Source organism: Juglans microcarpa x Juglans regia, chromosome 6D (genome assembly GCF_004785595.1).
Source record: "Juglans microcarpa x Juglans regia isolate MS1-56 chromosome 6D, Jm3101_v1.0, whole genome shotgun sequence".
Taxonomy (NCBI): Eukaryota; Viridiplantae; Streptophyta; class Magnoliopsida; order Fagales; family Juglandaceae; genus Juglans; species Juglans microcarpa x Juglans regia.
The window spans coordinates 13,885,081-13,911,065 of record NC_054604.1 but is presented as its reverse complement, the minus strand read 5'-3'; the positions used below and the strand labels follow the sequence as shown (position 1 = coordinate 13,911,065).

The following is a 25,985-nucleotide window of genomic DNA, read 5'->3' as shown; positions in this document are numbered from 1 at the left end:
ATCACCAATAAATCTCAACACAAAACACATGGTACCAACATATATACTTTAAAATCACACTAATCATCACCTATGATTAAACCAAGTTTAGTAGCAACATAGCATTTTCAAAATATAGGAAAATACATAGCAAAGCAACTATAATACCATTCAGTTTGGTCCAAAAATTATGGAAGGAATGCAAGTCTATAAGCCACTGCTCCTACTCTTTCTAGGATCTCAAACGGGCCAATAAATCTGGGATTTAGCTTGCCTTTCTTTCCAAACCTCATCACCCCTTTTATGGGAGCTACCCTTAGAAATATTAATCCCTAGATTCTTTTGCACACTCCTCCAGAACACTGACACGAACCGTGAATCTTGATCTGGCACAATCTTGGATGGAATCCCATGTAGTCTGAGTATCTCCCGGACATACAATTTTGCCAATTTGCTTATCGAGTAGGTCATCTAAATAGGAATAAGTGAGCTGTCTTGAGCAACCTATCAATGATCACCCATGCTGAGTCTCGTCCACCTGGGGCTTTAGGAAATTGTCACAAAATTCATGCTAATCTCGTCCCATGGCCAAATTGGGATCGGTAATGGTTGCAGTGTTCCTGAAGGCCTTTGATGCTCAGCCTTAACCATCGAACACGTCAGACATTAAAATACAAAATTAGATACATCCCTCTTCATTCCGCTCCACCAATAGTGTTGTCTTAGGTCTCAATACATCTTGATGCTACCCAGATGCACTATGTATAATGACTTGTGTGCCTGCCTTGATAGTAGATCCGTAATTCTTTCTTTACTGGTACACAAGGTCTCCCCTTGAACCATAGGGAACCATCTTCAGAAACCATAAAGACGAACTGCTTCCCTTCTGAAACCTCTGTCTTGATCTTGTGGGGGCTGATATTTTCACTCTGAGTAGCTTTAATCTGGTCCAATACTGTCGGACTAAGAACCAGGGTACTTAACCTCGCCTGTACATCCCTCACCATCTCCACTCCTAACTTGTCCATGTCTAGAAGAATAAATTTCTGAGGGGTGTACATGCTTGCAAGAGTCCCAGGAGAAAACTTTCTGCTGAGGGCATCTGCTACAACATTAGCCTTGTCGGGATGGTAGTTGATGGTATAGTCATAATCCTTTATCAGTTCCAAACACATGAGTTGTCTCACATTTAATTCCTTCTGAGTGAGGGAATATTTAAGACTCTTGTGATCTGTGTAGATCTCACAGCACTCCTCGTACAAGTAATGTCGCCAAATCTTTCAGGTAAAACAACTACTGCTAACTCCAGGTTGTGGGTCGGGTAGTTGCGCTCATAATCCTTGAGTTGACATGAGGCATGCGCTACAACTTTCTCGTGGTGCATCAAGACACATCCCAACCCTTGGCATGATGCGTCGTTGTATATCACGAAACCACTTGTACCCGAAGGTATAGGTAGAACAGGCATCGTTACGAGATGTTTTCTTCCCTTGCTATGGAGTGGCACGACTTGAAGGAGATGATGAGAACTTGGTTTCTTGAAGATAAAAAGAGAGGAAAATAAGAGAGGATGGTGTGCATCGGCTTTAGCTTGCTTGGAAAGGAAGATGAAATTTTCTTTCATGGGTGAGGGGCCGACGGGTAGGAGTTGAATGCCTTAGGATAGTTTTTGTTTTTCTTTTCTCCTTTTGTATGGCTTTCACCGTAAGCTTGGATGAGGGAAAGTGGCATTTTAGTCTTTGTCTCCTCCTTCCATCAAAAGGAAGCAATTTGGATGTGGAGATCCATCCATCTCAAGTATACTTTCCACCTACTAATCTAATGGTAGAGAATAATTAAGCCATTTCTTAAATGAATAAAATTAAAGGGATTAAGGGAAAATATTTCAAAGTCTTAAAAATCATACCCTTACTTTATTTTAATAAATCATATTTTAAAATAAAGCATACTCATCTTAAAATAAAATAATTAAAAATAATAAAAATTCGTATCTCAAAATATTTAATTTAAAGAATTAATAAAATGACGTAAGGACCTACGTAGTAGGACTCGGGTATTACATTTCTTAACCCTTTACTTGTTTTATTTACACATGTTATGAGTGAAATGAGATATTTTGCGTAAGACCTTTTCCAACGGTGTTCTTAGTAGTTTGGTCTCTTCATGTGGTTCCTAGGGTGGAGTTGGGAGGAGGTGGTGCATGTGGGGTCACCATGTGCGAGGGTTGGTGGGACTGTTCGTGAGGTAGAGGGGTTGTGTAGGGCTTTGTGAAGGTTATAATGGCTAAGTGGTGGCTCGAGGTTTGTGTTGGAGGCTGAACGGGGTGGTTCATGGTGGCACTAGACTCCTATGGGCTACTCTAGTTCGGGTGTCGAAAACATAAGTGTTCGTGGCTGAACGTGGAGGTCGGTTTTGTGGTGCACTTGGGTTGGGTCTTGGTGGAAGGGAAGCTGCAGTGGCTTCATGGTTGAGGGAGGTGGAACATGGGCACAACTGTGGTTGTGGTTGTTGGACTGGACGTAGAGGAAACTCTTGGCGTCGAGGTTTTCCGTGTGATGGAGGGGTAGCATGGTGGTACTTGTGGAGCTTGGGTGTCTCACATGGTGTTTCCAAGGGCTGAGAGTGTGGTGGCTTGTGGCTTCCGTTTGGTTGCTCCTTGGTAGATGGACGGGCGTACAAGGGTGATGCCAAGCGACTGCTGGGCAGTTTCCATGGTGGTGTTTCATGGGCAGCGTGTGGTGGGGAAAAAGGTTACGTTGGAGGGACGTTGGAAGCTAGGACTCACCGTGGTTGCTAGGGGTGAAAGCCGATGCTTTCGATGCAGTTTTTTACCAAAACTAACATCGATTGATGGAGGGGATTTGCATGGAACAACCAACTGTACCGGTCGATGGGGAGGAGGAATACCAGACATATCGACTCCGACGGTTCTCGGTCAGTTCTTGGTCCCCCTAGCAACGATGTTCGTCTGAGAGAGTAGAGAGAGACTGTGTGTTGTAGAGGAGAGAGAGAATGAGAGAAACTAAGAATCGGAGAAGAAGAGGGGAGGGGAAGAAGACGATCTCAAATTGAAACGATGCCACGGCGCCGTTTCATTTATATATATTTTTTCCAACTGACGTTCCAAAACGACGTTGTTTCATTCACTTAAGTGAAACGATGTAGTTTTTATATATGCATAATTTTAAATATATATATATAATTTATATAATCGATTGGTTCAGTGGTTTGGTCTACCTTAAAATCGAGACCGAACTGGCTGATGACGGTTTTGACATAATTGACAGGTTCTACACCAAATTCAGCCAATTCTGTGCTCCGGTGGCCGGTTTGAGGTTGTTACGATCGGTTTCTTCGGTTTGTGTACACCACTAATGGTTGTTGAGGCTGAACCCTTGCTGAGGAAGAAGATCTCTTATACATATATATGGGTCTGTTACTTCATGGGTTATGGGTGTTTATTAGGCACACGGGTTGGGCCTTCCACATGGGCCTTAGGTCTTGGGTTGAACTATTGGCTTGACCCTTGGGTCCTAGGGCTTTCCCTTGGACCCTTATTTGGGTTCTAACAAATGTGTTTGCTCATTTATTGGGTCAAGTATATTATAGGACTTACCTATAATTTTTTAGGTCAAGTCACTCAATAATTCAAATGGATTGTCCAATAAATATTTTTGGATTTTTAAATAAATTCTGAGACTATACCATTTAAGTATAGTCCCATTTACTTTATAAATATTAAATGATTTTAACCTTATTATTAAGCGTAATGGGATTCCATAATAAAATATTGGGATCATGATCTATTCAAATTACTCGTTCAATCTTAATTTGCATTCTAAAAAATATTAGCCCAACAATACCATCATAAATTATCCACTAAATCTTAACGAGTCGTAAAATAAACTTATGGACATATGGACTTATTTAAAAATTTCTAGTAAATCTCAATAAATTATTGTTCATAAGTTTATCCAAAACGTCTCATTAAACCTAATTTAGCCCTAATAAAATTATCCGAACTTCATTTCTAATAATATTGGACCTGAGTGTTACATGTAATTTGTGAGAAACATGAAAGAAACAATTCACCATTATTGAACAACTTTAGCCTAACTCTTTAATAAAATATTCACTTTTTTTTTTCTAAATATATACATATCAAAATTAAATAAAAGTTAAATTAATTATAAAATTTAACAGATTAAATAATTGTGAAAATTTGTGGAATAGTTGTTTCTTTACAGTTTGATACTGGCGTGCAAAATAAATTGTAGTGTATTTTTTGAAACAAAATAAATTGTAGTTTACAAGGTCAAGGAGGGCCAACGATGCCACCTGTAAGGCCGTTAGGGCTGAGCAAAAATCCGACCCTCCGCCTCCGAATCCGACTCTGCCTCCGCCTCCGACTTGGCCCTCCTCCTCCGCCTCCGATTTTATACATATTTTTATAAAAAAAAATGTATTTTTCTATATATTAATCATTTAAATTTTATACAACTATATCTTATATAGTTAGTTAAACTCAATAATATACTAGTTAAATAATATATTTATACTATAATATATAGACTAAATTGACTAATAATAGTTTAGTATATGACTATATGTAAATATCATACTATTACAAATTTACAATATTACTAATTTACTACCATGTAACACTAAATTACTAATGTATAAATATAATAGCATGTAATACTAATGTATATATAATATACTATAAACACTAAGATGCATAATAACATCAACATGTAATATTAATGGATAAACACTAATCTATAAATTTATAATAACATATAATACTAATGTATAAATTATAATAACTAAAGTATTATTCATATAAATTTTATATAACAATATCTTGTATTAATTATATTTTTTGACCTAATAAATTCTCAATATATTCCTTTTGATAAATATATTAGTAATACTATATTAGTAATACTAATACACACTATACATTAGTATAATAATTAGATTTATGGCCTAATACTAATACTATTAGTAATCCACTTTAAGTCTATATATAAATTACTATATAAATCACTATAGTATTAATTACTAATACTATATTAGTATATGATACTATTAACTATAGTGAATCAGTGATATACTAGTATTAGACTACTAGTATACTAATACTATCAGTGATATAGTTAGTATAATATTTATACTAATACTATTATATAGTTATACTAAATTAAAATCACTATAGCAAATACTAATATATAGTTATGCTAATCACTATAACTAATACTAATACTAATATAGACCATAGTTATAACTTATAGTATTATACCTATACTAAATCACTATAACTTATACTAATATATTATATTAAATTTATATAGTTATACTAAATCACTAGAACTAATACTAATATAGTTATACTAATCACTATAACTATATATAGTATTAATATCACTATTAGTATAATATATGGTATTAATATATATTACTTGTTTTATTTAGTTGTATTTTTTGTTATAATCAAAAGTTTAATAAGTTTAGATTGTAATTTTGAAAAAATTGAAATTTGAAAACCCACAATTTTTATTTTTTATTTTTTAAAAATAGGTCAAATATGAAGTTAGAAAAGATAAAAAAAAAAAAGTCCAAAAATCCGACTCCGTTCTGACAAGTCGGAGTCAGAGTCGGAGTCGGAGTTAAAGCGGATTCGACACAGTTCGGAGTCGGAGTCGGAAGTTGGATTCGACCTCCCACACAGTCGGAGGATGGGCCTCCAACTCCGAATGGGTTGGTGCTCAGCCCTAAAGGCCGTGATTAATTTACGACCTGACCGAGGCTCAACTGTAATTCACACGAAGTTCCCATTGCAAGCTTCCACATTAAAGTAGAAGATGTGTCGTAGAGTCTGACGATGGTTTTCCACACGTGATCGTCTGATCATCGACAGAACATCAACAAGACTCTAATAACCTGACGATAATATGAGCAAGGAAGAAAAGAACAGTTTCGTATCCGCCGAACATCATCATGTTCAGCATCAGCAATTTGAGCCTCAGTACGGCACCTTCCAAGGCGTCCCCAACTATCCTCCTCCTCCTCCGCCTCCCGTCATCGGCTTGCCTCAGCCTGCCCCTCCGCCTGGCGCCTTCCAGCCCTCCGCTCCTCCGTCCTATCCTCCTCAGTACTATGCTCATGGATATCAATCCGTTCCGGGTACTTCCTTTTCTTTTCTTAGCTAATGAATTTTTGGGCTTTGGTTGTGTTGAATTCGAATAGTTTGCTGAGTCCATTCTTATTTGTTCATGAAAATTATTTGCATATTTATATTTGTAGTTTTTTTTTACCTGATCAGCAGAGAGATAGAGACACATACTTCTGCAGTTTTTGATGATATTGCTATAACTTATGACAAAAATTAACTTGTGTCTACCCATACAACTATACTTGAAGCAAATATTGTTTTTGGTTATCAACGTGCAAGAAGGCATTACCCTCATTATGCCCAACCCAGGGTGATAGGGCCGGGCTCTTTGTTGGAATATACAAGAGCAAATTAAAGCATTAGAGTTAAAGTCACGTGAAGCCAAACTCAGAAGATGAGAAAGTTGTTATATGACAGTTAAATTAGTTAAAGTTAGTTAAAGTCAGATGGCTTACATTGCCAATTCGTGTATATAAATAGTAGTGATGTACAGCATTTTAATTTCAAGCAATTCAATACAATTTCAATGAGAAATCACATTGATTTTCTCCAACGAGAAATCACAATCAACTGGGGTTGTAAGTTAAACGTGGTAATGAAATGAATAACTAATATGTGATGATTTTAAATTAAACCTGTGAAGTGGATAGGTTTTGTGAGCTTTAATTAAACCATAACTGGTTACTGTGCAATCAGCAGAGAAATAATCAAACAAAAACTAAATGTACAAAAAAGGTAAGTGAAAAGTATTTCTCGGCTATCAAATGCACAACATTAGCCCCACAAATGGGTACAAAACAGAGGAACTGCTGATCTTCTGCATTCTGTAGTGTTTCCGTTGGAGTCTATTAACAAGAAAATTTGCGACTTGGTTCAAATCGTTGTGAGATTTTGAGATTTCGGAGTTTAATTATCCTATCTGATGTATGTAATATAACAGCTATTATAAAGTTGATTGATTTTGATGTACTTTTTTCTTTGTAGTTCAATAACCATCATGACTTTTAAATTGTCAGTTGTGTATGTTTGCATTTGAGTTTTTATATTTATACTTTTGAATGTGTTTAACTTTGTTCAAGGTTATGCAGTCGCCGAGGGAACACCAGTGAGAGAGCGCCGCCTTCCTTGCTGTGGTATTGGTTTTGGCTGGTTCCTGTAAGTTTTCATCATGGTTTGTTTATACTTTGATTTTATTAAAACACAGGCTCTTTAAGTATTACATCAACATAATATTCAGTAAGAACTTGTGATATGGGTTTGTATTTTTATCCTCAAATATGAAATTTCCATATGCTAATTTGTGGATTCAGGTCTTAAATGTTTACCAGATAAGGTACACAAATTCTACATTACAGAAACCAAATTGCTGAATAAATACTGACAATTAATTTAGATTTTACTAAGTTCATGCCTTTGGTGTATTCTAAGCGATGTACTGTAATATTCTCAACGTCAAAATTTCTAAATTAACTTCTACCAGATCCAAATCACTGTATAAAAATATAAAACCCACAAATTAAGAGCTGCAATATTATCACATGCAATAAGTACTTATATATATATTTTCCCCAAAATTAGTAAATTAATTGGAATTAACCTTGTCCATTTGTTCTAGCCTCCTCCTGGACATTATTGCCTATGTTGTGTCCTTCTGATCAAGAAACTTTAGTATATCCAGGAAGTTAGAACTAATGGTTTAACTGATGTAGCTGAGAAAACATTTAGGTGTAAATAAGGTGATGAGTCGGGCTACTTTGCCGCCCAGAGTAGCCCGCTCAATGTGACCGCTAGTTCAAATGTTTGTTTTTATTTTTTTCTCAATTTTCGTTTCATATTCTTTAACATATTTAAATATTTTTTTTTTAAAAAATACTCCAATACAAAAATTACTTTCTTAATCATTAAGTAAGAAAAAATAAAAAATAAAAAAAATTAAATACACAAGTGGTCAAAATGAGGGGGCAAAGTGAGGGGACAAACTAGCATTTTCCATAAGGTGATTATTTAAGAATGATGAGGTGGACCTTGTTGAGTTTGATGACTTTCCTAATTATTGCTTTGAATTTTCTCCTTTTGTAGAGTTTTTAAGATCCTTTAGCATTTTGTTGGGTTTTGTGCTGCATTGTTTGGAGATCTTTTTTTTTCTTTCTATTTTATTTGGGTACAAATAATTTTCTCTCTCTGTCTCTCTGTCTCTCTGCCCACCCTTTTCTAGGGAGTCAAGTGTCCACAAGGCTTGCTACTGTCTAACAAGTACTCTTATTTCAACAAAAGGCTTCCTTGGCTTTTTTATATCCGCACATTAATTTGAGACTGAGAATCTATTTGTTTAGGCTGGCATTTTTATAATTATGTGCATAATACACTTGAGTGACTGAGAATCTACTCAATATGGATGTTCAGGTGCCTGAAAATTTGTGTCCAGACTTCCTCAATCCCTCACTCTCAGTCAGTCTGAGAATGAATTTTTGTTTTCCTGGGATTATGTCTCTATTCTTCGCTCCTTGAAAGTGCTGTAATCATGCATTTTTCTTTCAGATTCATGTATCTAAGGCTAATAGAATGTTGGGAATTATTAATGATGTTCTCAGATATTTATCATATCTTTGTTCACTGTAGTCATATTTGATTTCAGTACAATTTTATGAGTTGTTAATACTGAGAAAAGCGTTGTCTTTTGAAGGTTTATTATTGGCTTCTTCCTTGCTGCCATCCCCTGGTATGTTGGGGCACTTGTTCTACTGTGCTCCAGAATTGATTACCGGGAGAAACCTGGATATATTGCTTGCACAGTTGCTGTGAGTTACACTTCTCTCTATCTCATCATCCTTTTCTACCCCCCATTTTTTTTTCTTCTTCTTTAGTTTTTCTTTTCTTTTTCGTGTGAGGATATGCTCTACTGATAATTGCACTAACCTCTCTCTCTCACACACGCACACACACATGCGTGTGCGCATGCGCGCACACACACACACCCACACCCACACCCATACACACTGTTGTAAGATTTCGAGTCCTTTTAGCCATATTCCATTATTTTTTCGTTATTGCAATAATCCTAGAATGGCTTTCGTCTTGTTTTACGTGGGTTTCAACATATTTGAGTTGGCAGCAGTGGGCATCCCTGTGACAAGTAGGGGGTTTGCTTGGACTATTTACTTGGGCATAGTTGGCATGGGTTGTTTGTCGACAGCCATGGCAGCTTTGTTTCAGGTGGATTGGTTGCCAAAATAGGAAACTTCTCACTTCGGAGATAGAGAGTATCTTGTGTAGTGATGCTCTAATCTCTGTTGTCATTGTATGGCCATTTCAAAGTATGGAGGTGTTGGTTCGTGGGGACTCCTGGTAATTCCGGAAGGGAAATATAGCATTGGCAATGGGTCCCAATTGATACAGTTGCAGAAGACTCACTGTTGGTCTCCAAATCCAAAATGGATGGTACTTTTTCGAAGGGCGTGGTGGAAGATATGGTGGGCAAGGCTGAGTCAAATTGTATGTGGGGTCCTCTTAGGACTGTGGTTATTGATAGTAATGAGAATAGCACGCTGGGGAAGGGAGATTGTATTGGTGGAAAATTTAAATTTTGAAGCTGGGAATGGTCAGCAAACAACAAACTCTTTTTGTTAGGTAATGAGGAAGGTGAAGAAACAACAAACATAGGAATTCCATCCATTGTAGGAGCTTCTTTAGTATTTTTCAAGGAGTGATACCCATTGTTAATGTGTAAAGAAGGATCAATAGCATCCTCTTTAAGTTTTTTTTAAGGGCATCCTCTTTAAGTTAAGAAGCCAATTGGAGGGTTTGTCATATTTTAATTCAAAGGTTGGATAAGGCTGGGATATGAGCCATGGCTTTGAAGCTGATTGGGCTGATGTGGCATTTAATTGAAATCAGGCTTTGACCAATCCCTCTCAAATCTAACTGTTGTGGTTAAAATGCCCAATAGGGGTTCATGTGATGTAAGGGCTTGCATCATGGTAAAGACCTAGAGAAGGTTTCCTTTAAATATTCATGTTGAACAGGCTTCCCTAACAAAGCTTGTCCAATCCGTAGACTTAAAGATTGAGCCATCTGTGGATCAGAAAGGAAAAAGGCTTGATGGATGACTCATTTTCTACCTAGCTCAGTGAGATTTGTTGTTTTAGGTGGAAGGCTAATAGCATGTTTGATTGGTGAAAATTTTGAAAATTTCTTGAATTCTTAAAAATAATTTTGAGATTTGTAACATGCTTTGTATAGGATTTTGTGAAAGTGAGTAGGAAAAATAAGATGTTTGGATAAAAATATTTTGACAGTTTTGTATTTGGATTTGTCAAAGTGAGTGTAGATTTGAAAAGTTTTTTGGATGAATTTTTCTTGAGATTTTTTTTTTTTTTTTTGTGTGAAAAATGGTTTGGATTTGTGTTTCTTCTTTTTAATGAAAACCTTGTCAAATGATTGGATGTGAAGTTTGTTGAGAAATATAAAGCGTTTCGGTATTTCGAATGATGTTTGAATTGAATTTACAATATTTTTTTTTTTTTAAGTGAAAACAAAGCATAGCCTTGGTCTCTGGAAGGGTCTCCTACCTCTCCTTCTGTTTTAGTTGGGTACGGGTATGGAGGCAACAAGTGGAGTTGCAATGGCATTGCTGCAGCTATGTGGTGCTTTGGCCAATCTCAGTATTGATGATCATTTGTAACTCCCCATTCCCCCATGATTAAGAACGACATCACTTTTAGAAATATGGGGGAACCAAAGTGCTATTACTAAACTTGACTTCAATATTTTCTTCTTAAATGAAATGCCAGATACCAAAGATTCTATAAATAAATAAAGTCAAAGCTTCATTAAATACTTAAAATCCAAAACAAAGTCTTGTGTGATTATTAAGAATAGCTTATTAAGCTGGATATCATAAATTGAGCATGTCCTAAGCTATCTAGGCCTGTGCCTCGCCTCCATAGGCCAAGTTATGTCCCGCAGCTCTATCCTCATAAAGAATCTTGCCTAGGGTGGTTAAAACATAAAAATATACAAAAATAAGTCGAATACTCAATAAGCAACACATGATTTAGTAAACATAATAAAATATAAGGTTTCTTGAAAAATATGCATACTTATAGTTACATACGTAAATAACATGAACATGGACCTGAATTGCGCATGAAATGCTTTAACTTGTCTTTTTCACTTGTCATAGGCCGGTACCCACTGTTGACCCCTGTGGGTTGAGTTAGGTTAGACTATTAGGGTTAGCAAATCTAAGTAGATTCCAATTTCGCCTATGGCCGTAGGTTATGGAATTCATACATAAGGAAGACACATTGGGTGCACTACCAACATGTATGACCTAGCAATGCAATATGCCCATAACATATGGTACTGTCTTCATATCATAACATAGGCCATTACGTAGCTTAACATTTCATCATAATCATACATGCATACTTCTTGCCATATATTGTCTTGTGATATCATATATTTCAAGTGCAATCGTGCCTTATCATATCCTATAGATTTCAAATGAAATCGCAATCTTTCATAAAATGTCGTGATACATGTTTCCTCACATAAAATCATCTTTTTCATAAATCTTTTGATGCATAATCCTTCACATAAAATTATGACTTTACATAAATATTTTAATTATAAATCTTCACATAAAATCATGGATTTTCATAAAATATCTTGATGCATATGTCATGCAACTAACATGAAACTTATGCATAAAATCGTGGCATCTATAAATTTATCATGACTTGGGTACATAAAAAGGGGCTTCCAATAGAGGATGTACATGCATAATGCTTTATAAAATGACATGTCGTTTACCGTATATACGTGTAAGGGTATGATCATGCTATTTACCCCGTAGCACTCATACAGTATTTCCGGGGCGAAGCTGATTGCCTATAAAAATAGGTACGTAACTTGCGTCAATTTCTAACCAAACACATACTTTTGTAATTAAAATCTGAAATACTAAAATAATCTATATTTCCCTAAAGTCTAAAATCCTCAAAACCCTAAAATATTGTCACTTCCCAAATACTTTGATCTCCACATAATTTTCCAGATAATTACACGATTAAATCTAAAAATCATATTTACGTTGTAAATTGGTCTTATAACCTAAACCGTATTTAAACATAATGATCATCAACCCGAAATGGTCCTTACCTACAAACTTGAATAATAACACTCGGGAAATCATCAAGCCTAAATCCATCCGTACCACCCGAATTCCTTACTGGGCCCATAACACATATTCATAACTAAATAGACTTAAAACCAAATTTATTAAATAATAACCGTAACCCACTTAAATCATGTTGCAAGACCCAAAACTTAAAACATGAAATTCTGCATCCTATATAACCTTATAGTCCTTTGACTCCTTTGCCACTTTTCTTCAAGACTACCTCACAATATGCATGAGACAGAGATAGGTGGAGAGAGAGAGAGAGAAATTGTACCAAGATCGAGGGAGAAACTGAGGATTGTTTTCCGACGTAGGTTGGGCACTGTATCGGTTGGTGGTCTTCAGCTAGGTGTGGCTGAGCAGCTGTTGGTGGCTAGTGCTCGTCCGTGTGGTGCAACCTAAGAGGAAAATGGCATGGGGAAAGGATGTGTGAGTTGCGGCTTGGGTTTGTAATGGTTTGTGGTGGCCCCAACGTGGTACGGTGGTGAAGCTACGATGGATGTAATCCGAGACGGTGTGCAGTTACTTCATGGATGGCACATCGTTTGTCTGGTCTATAGAGAGAGAAGGAATATGGCGGTGATGGGCAGCCTGGAACAACGTTGCCGTGCTTGGAGGAATGGTTGTACTTTGTTTTTGTTGGTTAGAACAGGGGCTGGCCATGTGATGTTGATGCATGGAGGAATTGGGCTGCGGTGGTGCAACTGGTTGGCTCGCGGTGTCTGTGAGTAGGAGGGACTTCCTTGAGGAGGTAGCGACGGTTGTTTGTGGAGGAAGAGGCTTGCGGTGTGGAGAGCCTTGCTGGTGATTGACGGTGGGGCAGTGGATTGGAGGAGATGACAACAACGAGGAGGAGGAGCTTCACTGGAAAAAAACTCAAAGCTGCAGCAACCTTGGGGACTGGAATTTTCTACGCGCATGAGAGGGGATCCGACCGTGCGTGAAGGTGTTTAATGCATATATATATATATATTGTTGCTATGAGGTGTGAACCCTAATGTGTAGTGTGTTTGAAATTGAATACTGAAGTTCATGTACAGACTGTGCCTTGGGTCTCACGGTTTGGTCCAGTTCATGTGGGCTAGCAAATGGGTTGACCCATTTAATGGGTCCAACTAAATTATAAGGCTTGCCTATAATTTTGATGGGCTAAGCCCCTTAATAACCCTAATGAGCTGATCTTAAATTCCAAAATGAGCCCAACTTGTCTGATAACTATTTTCGGGCTTATAAAATAATTCCTAGTCTTAATACCAATTAAATGAGGCTCACTTGGTCCATAAATATTAAATGGGCTTTAACTCTATTATTGAGCCCAATAATAATTTTCATAATCCGTTTGAATAAATTATGGGCCCATGGTCTTTCCAAAATTACTTGATTAATCTAATTTGGGCTTCTATAATATTGGCCCGTTAATATCCTCCAAAATCAACTAATCCTTAACGACTTTAAAATTGAAAATTTGGGCCTATGGGCCTAACTAATTTTGAATAAATAAATAGTTTGTGGGCTATCACCCATTAAAGCTATTTTTTAGGCCCCAACAATTTACCCATATTTCATCCCTAATAATATTGGATTGGGTTGTTACAATCTCCCCTCCTTATAAAAATTGCATCCTTGGAATGTTCGTACCTCAATCATAACCTATATACTTGTCTGTCACATCATTTCCATGCCTCTTTTAGTCCTCAATCATTTATTTGAACCTAAGATTCCAAAAAATCAAATCGTCAGATATTTGGTCCTATACCTCGCATATTCTCGAGAAATTCTAAATAGAAGCCATAAACTACATACCCTTATCCTTATCATATGAGGGTATCACATATGATGAGGATAAGGGTAGATAGTGTATGTGATACCACATTGCTTGGGAAGGAGAAGTTCTTGCTCTTTATAATGGTTCCAATGGGGTTCCAATTGTATCATTGACTAGTCTTTTTGGAGTATAGACAATGTGGCTTGGGCATTCCATTGGGATGTTACAAATGGTATCAGAGCCAGGTTCCAAGTAGAAATGTGGGACTTGAGCCTTGCCACCTATGATGGACTAGCCCGACGAGGACATTGGAAATTTAAGAGGAGGAGATTGTGATACTCCATATGATAAGGATAAGGGTAGGTATCCCATATTGCTTAGGAATGAGAAGTTCTTGCTCTTTATAATGATTCCAATGGAGTTCCAATTGTATCGTTGACTAGTTCTTTTGAAATATAGGCCATGTGTTACATCAATAGGGAGTCTTCTCCTTGAATCCGTTCTCATAGGGGTTTGGGGCAAGGCAATAAGTTTCAAAATTTAGGTCTTTGCTGCCACAGTGAAAAGAGTGCATCAAAGCATCCTAATTGACCTGGGTCAAGTTTTTCCTCATGCTGAGAATCACGCTATAAGGTATTGTATCCAACAAATCTTGGTAGATTCTTTTTTCTCCTACCATGTGTTCAAATATCTTCATTTTGTTGCGGTGATGGTTTGGATCCCCGAGGTGAGTGGTAGAGATGATATTGGTGGCTTGGTGGCAGATACCAGCCAAACCATGTTTGTGTATTTAAGATCATTATACAATGCTTTAGCTTTCCTTAATCCCCCCACTTCCCATGGAAGAATATTTGGCGTAGTAAACTCCTTTGAGAGTGGCATTTGTTGTGTGAACGGTTGCTTTAGGGAAGATCTTCTCCTTGGATAATTTGAGCACTTTTGAGTATTTGTGTTTTATTGGTGTTGCATGGGCAAGAGGAAATTGGAATCTGTTAACTATCTTTTACTCCACTGCAAGGAACAAGTGCCATAAGGAATTATATCTTGTCAGATTGTACTGATGTGCATTATGCCTCATAGTGCGGTACAACGTCTGAAGTGTTGGAAGGGGTGCATTTAATAGCCATCAAAGTGAGACTTTGTGGAAGGGATTCCTATATGCTAAATGTTTATGGTGAAAATGAAATGATATTCGATTCAATGGTTGTGAGAAAACAATGGTGGGTCTTAGGACTTTTTCTTTTCTTCAAAACTTTGTGCTACCGGATGGCTGCCCGTTTTACTTTCCAGATCTCTTCCTTTAAAAGCTAGGTATTTTTCTTGTATACTCCATGTGTACCATGGTCTCACTCGTTTCTTTCTATCAATAAATCTCCAACTTATCAAAAACAAAAATATTCTACTTATAATGTTTACCTCCGCTTTTGTGGATTTCCTGTTATAGGCTCTCTCTCTCTCTCTTTCTCTCTACACTGACACACACATGTGTGCCTGTATATATCTATTAACTACCTGCTATGTAAAGAAACAGTTAGATATTTCTCTTTAGTTTGATGAATAGCCTTAAATTTATTTCTGCACAACCACTAGTATGCATATATACTGAAGCAATGTTCAAATTCAGTTTCAGTTTGAATTTTAAATGAAGGTGGCATATATTGGAGATCTTGCTTTTATGTTTCCTTTTAAAATGCTAAAATATCAATATAAATATCTCGTGATTATTAGTGGGATTTATCTCCCAAGCTCAAGGTGAAATCTTTATTGAGTCTGATCAAGTCAGACTTGGATTCTTGCCCATGGTAAGGCCATACTTTGAAACTTAAAAGCCTAGTAAAAGAGAGAGACTTGACATAGGGAAAGTATAATCTTAATAGTGGTAACAACTGTTAAGAGGGGATTGCAGTTGTGGTTAGATCAGGTCGTGACAATCTTCTTAGTGAGTGTATTTAGCATTTCCTCAATTCCATTTCATATCCACTTCTTTCGTCTACCATTTAAGTTGCATTTTGGAAAGGTAGTTTCAATTTGTAGTAAGGTTTGTTCTGTAACTTCGGGAGCAATGGTGTTTAATAATAACATACAAGGATCAAAAGTGAAAACTATTTAGAAGAACGTATTGTTTGTGCACTACACACCTCCTTTAATTGTTCAATCAGATATTAGAAATGTATCAACATTCATCACTTTAAAATTCAATGGTCCGGGTTTTACCCAAATCAACTATTTTCCCTTTAAAATTCAAATATTTACCGTTGGTTGGTGTCATAGTCACACTTCCCTGCATCGGCTGGTCTTAGAGTCATCGGTCGTATGCCTTAACACTTTTGTGATACTGCTCCATGTGCAGGCTATCCTTGCTACCCTTGCTGTTATTCTTGGTGTTACAAATGAGAGCCGATGACTGGTGATCTTGGAGTGATGTGTTGCATATGCAACAAACTGGATCTATGCACTCGTCGCCATTTGCTGGAACTTTACTTTGTGTTTATATGTTATGTATCTTTGACGGTTTGCATAGTGAGAGGTGTCAATGGTCAGCTGCACTTTAAATTGTTACAATGCATCAATGCTGTTCGTGGCGTTTTAAGGACGAATTTTGGTCAAAATACAGACATGAAACTCTGAAGACAAAATGCATTTGTTTTATTTGTTGTATACTCTTTTAATTGACGCCTTGAGTGAAAAGATGCAGCACGATTGGATTTTAATTATGTTATTATTTTATACGGAAATGAATAAAGAAAAAGAAGAATAAAATGTCCCTTCTAGTGAGCATTAATGTCACTTTCCATCCGGGAGGTTCAGTGAATGAGTTCCTGTTACTCAAGTCAAATTTCTAACAATAATGGTATAGACTCTTATAAATGATATACAGGAAAAACTTCAACATGTAAAATTCATTTATTCCAATAATACGTTCCTCCAAACCTTGTGCATAAAAGTATGCGGAAACGTGTATTAAAATTCCTCGAACATTGTACATAGAAAATCATAAACTAAACCTTCGTACATGATTTAGGCCTCTGCCTCTTCTCTCTTAGTCAAATTCCGTCCTGTAGCCCAAACCTCACTTTAAGCATCACCTAACACGGTTGCACATTTCAAATAAAAATGAGTCCAATACTCAATAGGAATTACTTCATATTGTAAACATATAAGAATATGGGTTTTCAGTCTTGTAATAACATTCACAATCACATTTATACATTCCTTAGTCATTCAATCACGCATTAACATTCAATCACATTCGACCTCATAAATTCTTATTATGCCTTAATATTCCTTCCTCATTAACCTCAATTAGAGTTCAGAGTTGAACAAGACTCTGGACTACCGACTTTGACTCCGATAATTATACTTACTATATTTTATATTACAATAAAAATGATAGAAGGCCGAGTAGCCTAATGGTTGGGGCAATTTTTTGTTAATTGCATGAATGGAATTCGAGCCCCCATGAGACTAATATCATCCAAATTTTTGTTATATATTTTTTTAAGAAAATCTTAAAATGGCTCCGTAAATTCCACCCACATAAATCACGAATTTTCTACCCTTTCTTCACTTGTTTTCGGTGTCAAGAGAAGTAGATTAGAGAGAGAAAGAGAGTGCGTGTTGCCGAGACTCGAGAGAGAGCAGAATAGGGTGCTGTCGACCGAGAGAAGAACAGGGTGTGATGGAGATGGTGGTTGAAACGAGACTGATGGTGGTGCTATACATCCTCCTCTATGGGTGGTGGCTGAGTTCAAGAGAGGTGAGATGGGTTTCGTTAGGCCGAGAAAATAGAGGAGATAGATTGGCAAGGACTTATCGAGAGGAAGGGAAGAACGAGACAAATATGTGGGCTGAGCTATGCTTTGTGCATGGTGGTGGAGCTTGAGACGGAGGAAACGCGATGGATTTGGGTGGCCATCCTCATGGTGGGTCTCAACTGGGTTGTGTGGTTCATGGTAGGTGTCTGAAGGTAGGGAGTGCCCAGTCGGCGTTGTCTATACGTGAAGGTGGTCTTGGTGGTGCTAACTGGCCCTTAAGGGTGAAGGAGGTCTGATCGGGGCTGGCGAGTGCTTCTTTAAACTTCTCCTTCAGCTTCAATTGGTGGTGCTAAGTAAGAAATTTCTTAATCTTTATTTGGATGTTGGGAAAGTGCAAGTGGGTAAGAAATTGGAGAAAAAAACCTTACTCTAAATGGGAGCTTCGACTCCACTCCGAAACTGATCAAGCAAAGCGAAGGCTGAGTTAGCTCTCTCTTGGAGTCAGAAACAAAGTTGTTCCTTAATTCTTTTCCTGGTCAGTTGATATGAACCTAGCCTCCTCAAGAATGGGTTATCAATGGTGTACCACCAACAGTCCAACCTCATGATACTGTTTTCATGGTCATGTCCCTTTAAGTATTTTACCTGAAATGGTCAAACATGCATTTCAATCAATTTTTCTTTCCTTTTCATTCAGATTTCCCTTTCCTTATCTTTCATTCATTCAATATATAGTGATACTATATGTTGGATATGAAATGCATTAGAGTCCAGCTCATTGCCAAGAATAAAAGAAAGAGATGAAGATAAGGAAATTTGATTGAAAAAGTGACATAAGATAAGTAGGACTCAACTACTCCAAAAAAGAAAAAAGACTTTTATAAAGTAAGGGTATCTCTACAAATCAAGGGTGATTGATTGGATCCTCCCCTCTAGATTTCTAAGGCAAATGTGTCTTCTTCTACCCATTGGGAACCCTAATTTCCTCCATTGTATAGCCATGGGAGGCCATGAGAGACTATAAAATTACCGAATATAGTGGATTTTGCCTCCAAACAACCCGCGGACGTAGGCTTTTATGTCGAACCACGTAAATCGCCATATCTCTCTTTATTTACATTTTATATGATTTATTTACTATTTATTTCATGGATGAACATCTGAGTACCATATCAACGCCCCAGCCATCACTGTGGGATATTCAACCGTATTCTTGGGTTACGACTACGTCAAAAAAATACATCAACACTATATATATACAATCAGAAGCATGTAATAATAAGGGAATATATAAAAGGGGCTATGTAACACCCTACCTAAAAAGCTTATTAGGCCTTGACCTTAGTAGGCTTAATCCAAGTTAATTAGGAGTTGGACTATTTGAGAAAAAGAACAATTCTGGATATTTGAGTTGGCAAGAGGACCGTATACTTTGGGTTTAGAAGAATTACTAGAAAATTTTACTACAATATTGGTTTTTGAGGAAAAATGAAATTTTTGGAGCTTGAATGGTTTAGCAATATTATTTTGGAGAATTTTTAGTACTTTTTTAATTTTGAGGATAAGAAGTCAAAAGGCACATAAGGGAATGACACATGACATATTGGATGGTTGCCACATTAATGGGCTAAGCAATTTGGATTAAATTTGTAATGGAATTGGAGAAGGCCCAAAGAGTGGTTTACTAAGGGCCCAAGCTTTTTGGGTATAAACGCTTAGGAGATGCAATAAGACTTTAGGACCCTAATGCACTAAGGATATGATGAGCTGAGGTTAAGATGTTAAAAAGTCTTAGGCCCAACTTGGGAGATATAAAGTTTTAAGCATTTCTTGGAGGACACTAGAAAATAGGCCCAATGAAAAGGACATAAGGTCATTGGGCCTAACTTAGTAAGAGTGAAGGTATTAGGCCTAACTTATTAAGCATGAAGGATTAGAGAAGTAAGCTCATTAGTAATCTTATTAAGGTCTTTAGAACCTTAGGATATTTATGGACCAATCCTTAGAAGCCTTAAAACAAGCCTATTAGGAGTGCAAGACTTGGTAGGATAGCCTTGACCCAAGTATGAGGAAGACATAAGATAAGGCCTTTGGCCCAAGCTTGACATAGATTTGACCCATGACCCAATTATGCCAAGGTAAGCCTTTCAAGCCCTATCTTAGTGGATCTTGAGTCTCTTTTAATCTCGCAAAATCTGGAAACAAGACTCCCACTCACTCAAGCCCAAAAGCCCATGAGCCATTGACCCACACTCATGGCCCTTTTAAGCCCACAAGGCCCAAAGCCTCGTTTGTTCAATTTCACTCTTCAATTTGAAAGCCCAATACACCATACCATGAGTTTCCTCAAGCCCATGTCATAACTTAAGTATCCAAATTAAGTTTTGAAATTGGGTTAAGACCATTAATCAACTTACCAATGATTAGTGATTTTTAAACTATATTTTAGAGCTTAATTTTCTTTCTTAATCTTTTTAGACTTTTTGATCTGAAATTTTCTTGTTTCATTATTCAATCACATCATTCTTAGATCACATTAAGACCCTAGATAAACCTCCACACATGTCATTAGAAGAAATGACATATTAAACCCCAAACTACACCAATAGGCACACATGTGTGCCCTTTTTGTGCATGGGTTTTGCCCTTAAACCCAATCTTCTTGTGCCTTTTTATCAATGGAAATATGGTCCTTTAACACCTCATATGATCCCTTTTAACCTAGACCAAGCCTTGGACGAAATTAATTCCAAAAACCAAACCAAATAGACAAAACCTATTGCACCTAGGAAGCTAGTTGGATACAAACTGAATTGGTTGAGTTTCAAATGCTCATATGTAATGGTTAGGCCACCACCCCACGCCACCTCCATGACCACCCAATCCCAAAGAGGTCCGCATGACCATCATGATATTTTGACTCATTTTTCCCAGCCAAAGAAAACACAAACCGAAATCTGCCCAACGAAAACCACCCATTGAAACCCATTTGCCCATGTATGATGTTTGTTTGTTTTTCTTTCTTTTTTTCTGCACCACGACCAGACCAGCTTCTTTAGGCACAATGTAGCACCTGACTTGATGAGGTGATGGTGATTTTAGGCCACTATCCCCCCTGCACAAGATGAGACAAGCTGATGAAGGCAATCTGAAATTTCAGCACCTTACACCACCACCCATCTCAACCGATTCCCATGAACCAAGGCCAACGTCTCCACCCCTTTGGCTGCCTATAAAAATCCCCTTCACACCCCCCGCCCCATTTTCCTCCACTCCTCAACTCCAACTCCTCTTGAGCATTTGAGAACCATTTCCCCCTTAGTTCTTGAGAAAAATCGAAAAGTGTGTGAGTTTGAATATTCTTGAAGTTCTTGATGTTCTTGTGTTGGAAGCTTGAGTGGGACATGAAATTTGTGAGTTTTATTTCCCTAGATCTTAGTTTTCATGTCATATCTTGTTTTCTAGTGTTAGAATAAATTTTGGTTAATTTTAGACAAAGTTACCATGATTAATTCAAAACTGAGTTCACTAAGGATGGTTTAAGTGTTTAAATTTTTCTAAGTGAAAATTTTAGTTATGGCATGTCTTAGCATATTTTGATATGATTTATTAATGTCTTAGAATGATAAAAGAAGGTTTGATTTTTTATTAGAAGCATGCCATGATAGGTTTTAATTCTATCTTGTTTTGATCATCAAAATATGCATGGATTTTAAGTAAGTTTCTGGATTAAGGTATGAAGCTTGATTTGTTCCACCTAGGCTTGATGATTAAGCATTTATAAGATCTTGTGATTGATATAAGAATGAAAATACATGTTTTGGGTGAATTTTGAAAGCATGCCTTGGTGATTTAGGCTAGGAACATCAAGCTTGATTATTGAAGGATTAATGAAGATTAAGGTTTTTAGCTATGATTAAGTGTAGAGATGAACTTGCTCACCAAATAATTGACTTTTATCATATCATTAATGATTATAGTGATTGTTTGTGACTAAAGAGGATCTCATATGCATGCATTCATAGGGATCAATAGTTGAAATCACATGACTTAGGCATCAACTAGAGTGCATGCCATGAGTTGGGAGTGTTTGAGCTAGTTCCACTTTGAATTTTGTAATTCTAAGGATATGGATAGTTTTAGAATATGAAAAATATGAGGTTCATGAAGTTTGGTTAAATTTGAAGTTTGTTTGCAAATAGTAAAAATTTAGGGCCTTAATGGCAATTTTGGAAAGTTTAGGGGTATTTTCGCAAAAACTCATTTTTGAACCTTTTGATTCTGAATGTCTTCCATAGTAGTACAAATTCTAACTTAGTACGAATTTGATTTTAGCCGCTACAATATTTCCAAACTCGGGAATTTTGTAAATTAGCTTTTAACTTATTCTTAGATAATTCATTTCCAATTCTTGTGTAAACGCCACATTCATATTAAATGTCATTTTGAGCATGAAACATCATATGATACATCACTGAGTATTTGATTACTTGTTTACATGACATGTGAGATTTTCACCATTTTTTAGCATATTGCATATAAATGTCATTTTTACATGAAAGCTTGCTACATATGCGCATGTCATGAAATACATTTTTCAACGTAGTATGAAAATAATTTTTGTCACAATCCCAAAGGCTAGGATGAGGAATTTTCCTAATGGAACTCTTTTGTCCACTCTGGAGTTGATTACGCCCAAAGAATAATGCGGTAGTTGTAGCACAGCTTTGGGGTGTCGATTCTACAGAGAGACAAATTAAAAGAATAGTAGAAAGAACAAAAAAACTAAAGAAAAATATTAAATGATTAAGGGAGAATAAAGATTAATTTTTAAATACAAATTAAAGTGAAGTAAAGTGACTAATGGAGAAAGTACTCAAATTTGACAAACAGTAAAGCGTCGGGAATCCCTTGCACAAATCTGGTATTTTAATTATTCTTAATTCATTGAATAACTCAATTGGAAACTCAATTCTCAAAATTTTCAATCGAAAGGTATAGATTTGTAAACCAAGATTAAACCAAATGTAACCCTTTGAAATATCATTCACCACTTTTAAAATATATAAATTATTATCACTATTGAGAAAAATCCAATGACGACAATATACTTAGGAAGTGATATTGCAGCAAAGAATTAAATCAATATAGATAAATAATTGATCCAAACATAATCAAAAAACTAATCCATTCAATAGAAAAAGTATGACTGAATCCATAAACAGAATAAATTCTATGATTATTTACAGAAGAAAACATCAACAATGAATTGAGAATAATAAAACAAATTTTAATAATTGAAAATCAAATACATAAATAAAAAATAAATTAAAAATACCATCTAATATGCAAGTTCATCTATTCTACTTGAGAATTTAGTTACCCATAAATATAATGGACAACAAAAATTTCAAGAGAAAAATAAAGCAAATGGCGGCCATGGATATTAATTTATTCGTTTTGTTCTTCAGTACAGAGCTGTCTCCCTCCTCCAAAAAACTCTAAATTTCGCGCTAATGAAATGCTTATATAGAAAGAAATCCTAATGTCTTTCATATTCCTGCATACAAAATCGCCTAAATTTTAGGACTCATCTTGGCAGTCTTGCACGTGCTTCAAGAGTTCAAATTTAGAACTCCTTATTAGAGGAAACTTTATAGCTCTTTAAGGTAGCTTTCCAACACATCAAGAATCGCATTAATTCAATATTTGAGCAAGAAGTTATGATCAAAATACTGAAATATGTATAGGCTGTCTTCTAGCAAATTTCGGACTGACTTTTTCTCTTGATCCGAATTACTCTCAAACCCTATCATTATCCTTATTTGAAGAGTCCTACACTCGTTGAAAGTTCTTAGATTGTTCCAACGTCTTGCTCACTTGAAAGTCCTTTGAATTTGACTGGGTTTGGACTTGTTCTTTTATAGACTCTGAAATTAAATATAGAAATCTGATCAGGAGTATTCCAAAGTAAATAAAAATTCAATTAAAAAATACATATTAATTCCTATGATTTCTATTCACATTTTAGCATTTTAGGCCAATAATAGGGTATTTAAAGTGCACTTTCGTACACTCATCAGGAATGTTTTAAGAATTGAGTGGTAACCCCTAGGTTGACAAAAAATAGTCAATGAGTTTTGAATGGGTTCTTTTTAAAGAACGCCGGAGCGAAGTTAAATGTTATAATATCTAATGCTGGTGGGTGTAAATGTTATGATGTTATGATGATGTTATGTTATATTACCAATGCATTGAGAATGATGCCTGCAAACAAAGATGTAGTGTTAATATGAGTTGTGCTACAGTCATCGGTAGGTGCTCATGGTACATATGGGGAACCGTGTTGCTACCATACGTATGTTAAAGATGGATTTAATAACGATGAAATGTTATGACTTTTGAAAGCAATGAGGTATGAAATGTTCTCTTTTGAAATGTCATGTTTTTTTTAAAATGAGAAAGTGAAAATGTTTTCTGAAAGAGAGTGCATAAAAGTTTTTTTGAAAATGTTGAGGAACCTGGATGGGAGACAAATAGGGATTTTATTTTTTTTTCATATCATTGCATGCATCTCACATTTATCATTAATCATGCATATCTTATCTCTGTTCAAGTTGGTTGTTTAACTTACTGAGATTTCAAGTAAATCTCACCCTTTTGGACCCATTATCATTCTCCCGGAATGATATAAGTTGTGTTAGAACCAGTAGAGGAAGAACAGGAAGGACCATTGGATACCGATGGTTGAAGAGGAGCCGAACCATGAGCAAAGACTAGATATAATTTTGATGCTCATAAACATTGTCTCTTCATACTTCAAAGCGTATGAAATAGTTGATCTAATCATGGAACTTGGATTAAGTATTTTCTATTAAGGAAACTCTATCCTTAAGTTGAATTTATGATGGTTATTAATGCTATTGGGATGTTTTGAGTTCATCCTGGCATGAGTTATAACTAATCACTCTTATTCCGCTGCAATTATTGCATATTACTAGTTGCATACTAGGATGTATTGCATATCAACTGTCATGAACGAGAGTATGTAACCTTGTGTTGCATGTCCCGACACTCCAAGTCGCTGTTACATCCCAAGCAGGGGTTTGGGGACGTCACAGGCTATTAGAGAGCGGTCTATACACATTTATCCTTAAAGCATGTACATATAGCATAGTTTGCAAAAATGACTTTCTGTTTGTATAAAACAGTTAGAAGGGTATGAACATATTCACTTACTTTGAGCCTTATGCAAACATCACCTTTATGCAGAAAACACCATTCATACAGTCAAATCACATTCACGTCAGTTGGCACCTATATTTAACATGTCATTACGTCAATTTCCTTATTAAGCACACCATTAATGTAAAGACTTAGAACTTCACCTAACAAGACTACCCATGTCTTGAGACCATAGTGTGTCATCCTCAAATAATTTTCGTTTGATCATTGTAACACCCCGTCCCTCTAAAGCTTTTAGAGCTAGGAGAACCGGATGTCACTAAACTTAAAACATTACACTTTTGCTACAAGTATAAAAGATTCCATAACATTTAATAAAGAAAAACAAAGTACTTGATTAAAAATGAAACCTCTAAAAAATACATTGTTCAGAAGCACTTATTAATTGAAATTAAAAATGTCACGTGATATAAATTCTATGAGGACCTCGCCTAAACGAAGGTAAGTACACACAATGCAGAAGGCAAGTAACGTGTAGACAACGACACAGGCAAACACAATCGGGAAGAAGGCAGTTAGGCGAGCAATATGCTATGGCGAGCAAAGGCACAAGATGAGAAGCACTGTAACGTTTAGAGAGAAATTTGATAGAAGAATTTCTTTAGACCTTAGAAACGTCATGAAATCTTGAAAGGATTTTATAAGCCGAGTGATTGATTAGGTCTTACTCTGTTAGCTTATTTTGATCACGATCCAGTATGGAGATGAAATTGCATTTTTATTTTATTAAGGCACTTAGGAGTATAATTTTACAAAACAAATTACACTGTTAGACTCGTATGAATATTTAAGATTTTATGATGCAATAAAAAGTTTCAAGTTTTTTCGGGTAAATAGTAATCCTTATGGAGAGCTCCATGTGACATTTAGTTCAAACAACTG

General features: G+C 36.2%; 1 protein-coding gene across 1 annotated transcript; it reads left to right on the top strand.

The window, feature by feature from the left end:
- The first annotated feature begins 5,806 nt into the window (after nt 1-5,806).
- Nucleotides 5,807-16,755, top strand: LOC121235070 (60S ribosomal protein L18a-like protein). The gene is given in 5 exon segments (XM_041131294.1): nt 5,807-6,165; nt 7,234-7,309; nt 8,838-8,952; nt 16,454-16,495; nt 16,497-16,755. Coding segments are annotated over 5 exon segments (483 nt in total). The 5' UTR covers nt 5,807-5,933; the 3' UTR covers nt 16,515-16,755.
- The last annotated feature ends 9,230 nt before the right edge of the window (nt 16,756-25,985 follow it).